At 34.4% G+C, this 6,990-nt stretch overlaps 2 protein-coding genes across 2 annotated transcripts; one reads left to right on the top strand and one right to left on the bottom strand.

The window, feature by feature from the left end:
• Window positions 1–216: 216 nt before the first annotated feature.
• Window positions 217–1,209, bottom strand: LOC137822109 (uncharacterized). The gene has a single exon (XM_068627011.1). The coding sequence runs from the start codon at window positions 1,207–1,209 to the stop codon at window positions 217–219; it is 993 nt and encodes a 330-aa protein (XP_068483112.1).
• Window positions 1,210–4,227: 3,018 nt separating this feature from the next.
• Window positions 4,228–6,747, top strand: LOC137822994 (uncharacterized). The gene is made up of 4 exons (XM_068628059.1): window positions 4,228–4,621; window positions 4,872–4,974; window positions 5,766–5,927; window positions 6,271–6,747. The coding sequence occupies exons 1-4, from the start codon at window positions 4,359–4,361 to the stop codon at window positions 6,442–6,444; spliced, it is 702 nt and encodes a 233-aa protein (XP_068484160.1). The 5' UTR covers window positions 4,228–4,358; the 3' UTR covers window positions 6,445–6,747.
• The last annotated feature ends 243 nt before the right edge of the window (window positions 6,748–6,990 follow it).

The following is a 6,990-nucleotide window of genomic DNA, read 5'->3' as shown; positions in this document are numbered from 1 at the left end:
CCATAGGGTCGTCCTGGGCTGGATCTATGGCTGTGAAGTCGTCGTCAGTGAAAGTGATCGGAGGTATGTGTGGGCGCCTTCTCGTAGTAGCATGAGCGGACTGAATGTCCCGGAGATGTTTCTTTCGGGCGGAATTTGAGCACCTGCCACCGGCAAAGCCTCCGGCTATGTAATTTGCTTCGTGGTTTGGTTCGCCCAAGGTAACGGGTCCAGCAATCATATTGATGACTTCGCGGACTCGTTGTCGAGGGCGGGCGTTCGGTCGGGACTTGTGCTACGGGCGTGTGTACGTCGGACGGGGCTTTCACTGTGTTTCCGCGAAGCCTGGCTATGGTCAGTTCGACGTTTGTAATTATTACGGTATGACCGGTCGTCACCACGGGATGGACGATCGGTACTTCGTGGTGGGGATCTTGAATTCCTTATCTTCTTGACGAACTGCCGCAAATGGCCAGCCTGGATGAGCTCTTCGATTTTGTCCTTCAACGCTTGACATCCTTCGGTCGTGTGGCCGAAATTTCGATGGTATTGACAATGCTTAACAGTATCTGCATTCGGTGGTGTTTGATATTGTTTTAGTGTCGGAATTAAATCCGTTTGTAGTGCTTCATCTAGGGCTCGTCCCCTCGGAACAGTTAAAGGGGTGTAACTGTTAAACCTGGGGATTCGGCCTCCTCTGTTCCGGTCGGACCTTGGGGTGGTTCGGACGGTCCGTTCGGTCTCGACTTCTCTTTCTTTGCTCGGGGTTTGATCTTTGAGGACTCCGGATCCGACGGCTTTGAACCGTTGGTGATAGTCAATGTGTTCCTCGATTTGCATGAATTTGGTTGCTCGAGTTCGAAGATCTTCCATGTCTTGAGGTGGCTTTTTGATGAGACTTTCGGTAAAACGGCTCGGTCGGATGGCCGAAACCAAATGGTGTAATGCGACTTCCTGTTTGAGCCCTCGGATATTCATACATGCCTTGTTGAATCTATCTAAAAAGGTTCTGAGAGATTCACCTTTCTCTTGTTGTACCGCTAGGAGGGACATGAAGGACATGTGATGCGGTCGGCTGGTGGCATATTGAGTAGAGAATTTTGCGGCTAAGACGTCGAAGTCGTCAATGGAATTCGGAGGCAGCTCTGTAAACCAAGTAAGAGGTTCTCCCTGAAGCGACGTGGGGAATACTTTACACCACACATTGTTATCTGTGGTATACAAAGTCATTTGCGTCTTGTAAACATTTAAATGCTCGTCTGGGTCGGTCGAGTCGTCATAGAGTTTAATGGCGAGGCCTCTCCACTTGTCAGGAAGTGGTGTGGTGATGATTTCGTCTGTAAAAGGATGACCCCTTTTACTTAACTTTCTTTCGACTATTTCAGTTCTGGAAGCAGGATTGGTGCGGCCGGTGTAGGTATGCGAGAGGTGGTTCGGTCGGCCATATGGGATTGGCCTTCTCGTTCGGGATTATCAACCAGTCGCTGGAGTTGTGCATTCTGCTCTCTCAATAAAGCGATTTCTTCCTCTTGACGACGTCTATCCTCTTCGTGTTGACGACGGTCTTCAATCCCCTTTTGCCGCAGTTCCTCCATCTGAGTTTGGAGGGTTTGAATCATAGTCATCTGTTCTGCCATAGCGTCGTTGTTCCTTGTTGCAACCATTATAGCTTTAAAAATTGAAATCTTGCCTCGGTCCCACGGTGGGCGCCAATTGTACCTGAGTGGAGAGATGGGGCCCAGGCACGGTCGGTTGACGTAGTATAATTGCTGACGTGTCGATCTTCTTCTCCTTCGGTCGGGCGGGGGAGGGTACCTGCGAAGGCACTCTGACGCTCAAGTAAGTATGAGATTCTAAGTGTGATTTAGTAAGTGAATGAAAACGTACATTTCTCTGGCTTGAGCACAGTATTTATAGGATTGCCTAATGGGCTTTTTATCCCTTGGGCTCAGGGTGGTTATGGATAGGTCTTGTCAGTCGTGCTCCGGAATACCCGGGGAACATATCTTCTTTAAACGCGTATTCGTTATTTTTCGGAGGTCTATCTTAACCACCTTAGCTTGTCACATAAATGCCCTCACATTTATTATGTATTCGGTCGGTCGGTCACGTGTGTTTGTCCCGTGCCTACCGGTACAAATTCTATCCATCAAGGTCAAGATCCCTTATCAGGTTGATTTGAAAGAAGGCCAACCTAACCCCTTTCGTAAGTAATCACAACTATTAAGTGTAATTTGAAGATGTAAAAATATTCGTATGAATACATGATGGGATATAAAAATATTTAATTACTCATTTTAATCAAATGTGTTGGTTATTCAAAGTTCTTAAACAATTAATTTAAGAGAAATAAATGTAATTGAAATTTCACACACACACTTTTACACATTAACTAGACACACTTCTACACATTAACTTTCAAGATTTAATGCAAAAATATGAAAAATAAAATGAGAAAATACAAAAATATATGTAATAATAAATTAAAAACTTTTTTCGTGGATTTACGAAGAAAAGTATTTCTCGCATCGTGTAGTAAATATTAATATTCACAATATAATCAATTATAAATTATATTTTTTATTAATATACATTTTATATAGAATCGAGTAAGCATTAATATTTATAATATAATCAATTATATAAAATATATAATTGGTTGTGAGGTTTTAAGTTATATAAATTATAAATGTTATCATTTTTATTAATATATATTATATATTATAAAAATGTAACTAAAATAAAAATATTAAAATAATAAATGAACTAATTAATTTAATATATTATTAATAGTTATGTTTATATTATAATAAAAAATATAATTAAACTAAAATATTAAAATAATAAATTAATTCATCTAAATTTTGATTTTGAAAATGAATTTATTTTAATATATTTTTATTTATTAAAATTTTGTAAAAAAATAATCTTAATTTAAAATTATATTAACTTTAATTATATTTTAAAAATTATTATTTAAATTAAATTATTTAAAAAAAAATATTTTACATATTACTTTTTAAATATATTAGTATATATAAAAATATTATTACCTCAATCAAATCAATTAAAAAATAATATTCATTTTTTTCTTTTTTATTCATCTCCGATGTGTATGTAAAGAAAGCCTAAATATTAAATACGTGTAGACACACGAGAAAGGCCTAGTACCTTGACCAATTCCAATTGTGGTTTCCTCTACTTTCTGTCACTCCTTCACTTTAATTCAATCACCCATCTCCAAACCTCGTTTTATTATTGCTGTCACAGCCCTGCTACCAAACAACACTGTTAACCTTGGTCTGATTTTTTTTAGAGGTGTTAAAGTATTATTTTAATTTTTTTTCTTGGAAACCATAATGAGGCCAGATTCAATGTACCTGGTTCACATTAAATGTCATACTCATATTGGAGTATAATTGGACCACAGATCATAAAGTATTGTATTTAGAGGAGTAAAATTTATCCTAAAATATCTTTACTTTAATTAATGTCAGACTTTAGATTATTCAATTATTATATATATATATATATATATATATATATATATATATATATATCATTCTTCGTTAGAATGACATTTTAGAAGATTTTTCTTAAATTGGTGTAATTTGTAGATGAAATTTTTAAAATGGGTAAATTTTTTTATTTATTTTCGTAGATAATAATTGTGTGTATGTTGTATGAGACTTTATAAGGAAAATCGTGTTTGGAATTCACGATTTCTTTGTCCAGAAAAAAGCTAATATACAAAATGTAATGTCAAAAACGATTTAATTACAAAGAAAGTGTAAATAACTACAAGATGTAACAATAAAGTCGTAAAACAGGAAAAGAATTTGCATGAACAAAATATTTGAAGTCGTACTTAAGTTGTTTTTTAGTTTTGTATACTTTTTATTTTATTTCATTATTTTAGGAAATATTTTTTATTTTATTTTTGATGATGAAGTAATTAGTCAATGGTTAAAATAATTATAATATTTTGAATAATTTAAACAGATTAAGGTGTTTGTTTTAGTGTAAAATTAATTTAATTAAAAAACAATTTAAAAATTTTAAATGGTACACCTTAAAAAATTTAACTAGTTTTAACTTTTAGATTTTTGGATTGAGTTGGAGTTTAATTTTTAAGGTGTACATTGTAAAACTATTTTTTAATTAAATTAATTTTATACTGAAACAAATAACTTAATTTTTCTTAAATTCTAAAACCCATTTTAGAAAGAATAGTTAATAAAATTTAATACAAATAACAGGAGAAATAACGGAATCTTATCCTTGTACTTGAGCATTTACTTGGGTGTGGAACAGTACACTTAACAACAGGGTTTGGTTTTGTTGGTTGGTTCATTGACTCGCGAAGAGTGAGAGCGAAGATGACGCGGACGACAATACTGCAATTGGTTGGTTTTCAGGTTTTGGTTATTCTGTTGAGTGCTGGTGCCGATTACATACCGCCTTCAAGATTTGATGGCTTCGCTTACAGAGAAGGGTCGTTGGGTTTATTGGATACAGTTTTGATCGAAGCGTTTTATGATCCAGTGTGCCCAGACAGCAGGGATTCATGGCCCTCACTCAAACAGGCTCTTCATCACTACGGTTCTCGGGTTTCACTTCTTCTTCACCTTTTACCTCTACCGTAAGTCACTCCCAACACTTTCTTATGCCCTTTTTTATTTTTTATTCACTTTTCTGCAATTGCCTAATCACTCAGAAACTCTGGTGGCTTCTCGTCTTTAGATTTTGTTATGAATTGGGTTCAAATTCAGCAAAGATTAAAGAAAAAAAGAGAGTGTGATTTAACATTATTTGTGGCTCACCTAAATTATCATTCCTTGTGTGTTGAATACTGATTTAGAATTTTGGTTTTTTATATTTTCGAAACACAGTTACCACGACAATGCTTTTGTTACGTCTCGTGCTTTGCACATCGTCAGCAATTTGAACGCATCTGCAACTTTTCCCTTGCTGGAGTGGTTCTTCAAGCACCAGGTTTGTATTCACAGCTTCAAAATCAATTTGTGTCCGATGCATGCGTTGGTTGAAGATTTTATCATATTTGCTTATAGCTTTGGCTATTGTGAATTGGGATTGGTTGAGAAAGGTGTTTTCCATTTTCCTAGTGATTTTGATTTGCTAGGGCCTTTTCAAGGTTTAGTGAACTTTCCGACTTTATTCTTTCCACCCTTTGTAATTTTTTGTTTCCTCATAAGAGAATCTTTTCGAACTGCATATCTGTTTTAGATTCAACCTTAGCACATAACATTATATAGTCCTCTCGCTAGACTCAAATCTCTTTGATCATATACTGCACTATAAGTGGCATTTATATTTCTTTATCTATTCAAAATGGATTGTTCCCAGACGGTAGAAAATTTTTACTCCAGTGTTTTTATTTTATCCAATCAGTACGATGGAAAATTGTTTTCTTGTATTGAATTTTCCTTCTCTTTCTGCTTGTTCTGTTTTAATTCTCAAATATAGCCTTACATATTTATCATCTGATTCATGGAGAGATTCTGGTGGATTCGCACAAGGAGAGTTAATTGTTGAATTAGTAACACGTGACAATATATGTCATAACTGTTTAAGCAACATGAAAAAGTCTACTTGCAAAATCATAGTTATCTGGCTTGAAATTGTTTACGTTGATGGCTCTGTGTTTTGTATGTTACGTGCTATGCTTAAGACATTAAGTGTAGTTGCATCTCGGATGCAATATTTCTAGAGAAGTTCTTCAAGTTTTTTATTCACCAAAACTGATGCATATCCTTCTTTAACAGGAGAAATTCTATGGGGCTCACACACGGAACTTGTCTAGGGCTTCTATTGTGGAGGAGGTAGTGAAGTCTGCAACACAAGTACTTGGGAGCTCTTATTATAATGCTATAAAGAATGCCTTCAATGACACAAATACTGATTATCAGACCAGAGTTTCTTTTAAGGTGAGACAAACTCTTTGATCTTTTAGGTTTCGTTCAGATTTTCCACTTATTAGAAGATATTTGGATTTGAAAATTTGAGTTCAAAACTAATATTTTCCATATCTTGATTCTTTGGTTTAAGACTTGAAAAAACGCATAAATATAGCTCACCTTTCAATCAAATACATTTGATTTTAGTTTTGCTCACCTTCCACTTATTAGTTGATATTTGGATTTAAAATTGGGCATTCAAAACTAATATTTTCATATCTTCTTTTTTTTTAAGACCTGAAAAGAATAACGTTAACATAGCTCCCATTCAATCAAACACATATCTCATGTTTAAGTTTCTTTGAAAATGCAGTATGCTGCTTCGAGAGGGGTGTATGGAACGCCTTTTTTCTATGTCAATGGATTCTTGTTGCCTGATACTGGAGCTGCCATTGACTACAAGGCTTGGAGGAAGGTCATTGACCCATTGGTTAGTACCAAGAAGAAGAGTATCCAAAATGCAGAGTCTCTTCATTTCTTCTTGTAAAAATGGTATCAGTGAAGGAATCTAAAGAATGTCTCTGCTGACTTATTACAGGTGCTAGTGCCAAGAATGCAATTATGGAATAAAATGTTACAAAACACTCGTTAGTCCTCACATATACATGTGGCATGGATGGGTTGGGTTAGAATATATGATACACTGGTAATGATGTGATATTCCTTAGCCTGTCTTAATGTATTAAAAGAGATAGAATGAAATGGGATATATTAAAATGTAATGAAACTTTATAAATTTTAATCTTAACGCTGTAAGTAATGTAAATAAATAAATATTTCGTGTATTAAACTATCTTCCTTTTTATGCGATGGAAAGCTATAATATTGACACCTGTGAAGGTGGAAGTTTTTTAGAAATTTCATTGAGTAGCTTCTGAAAAAACTAAGTTGATCTATCTTTTAAAAGAAAAAAAAATGTTTTTTTTTATAATTATGATGAAACAAAAAATTATATATAAAATCTTTAAAATGTTATTAATATTCTTATTTTAAAAAATAAACAAATAAATCTATAATTTTGATTAAAGCAATA

The sequence above is a fragment of the Phaseolus vulgaris genome, chromosome 9 (assembly GCF_000499845.2).
Source record: "Phaseolus vulgaris cultivar G19833 chromosome 9, P. vulgaris v2.0, whole genome shotgun sequence".
Taxonomy (NCBI): Eukaryota; Viridiplantae; Streptophyta; class Magnoliopsida; order Fabales; family Fabaceae; genus Phaseolus; species Phaseolus vulgaris.
Note: the sequence above shows the minus strand (reverse complement) of the source record. Positions and strands in the feature narration are given on the sequence as shown.

What these genes read in the sequence shown, in the direction of transcription:
- LOC137822109 (XM_068627011.1), bottom strand. Translation starts at nt 1,209, where the DNA reads ATGACTTTGTATACCACAGATAACAATGTGTGGTGTAAAGTATTCCCC.
- LOC137822994 (XM_068628059.1), top strand. Translation starts at nt 4,359, where the DNA reads ATGACGCGGACGACAATACTGCAATTGGTTGGTTTTCAGGTTTTGGTT. An exon ending in AGTGGTTCTTCAAGCACCAG is followed by an intron (nt 4,975 to 5,765) that starts GTTTGTATTCAC and finishes CTTCTTTAACAG; the next exon opens with GAGAAATTCTATGGGGCTCA. An exon ending in AGACCAGAGTTTCTTTTAAG is followed by an intron (nt 5,928 to 6,270) that starts GTGAGACAAACT and finishes TTGAAAATGCAG; the next exon opens with TATGCTGCTTCGAGAGGGGT.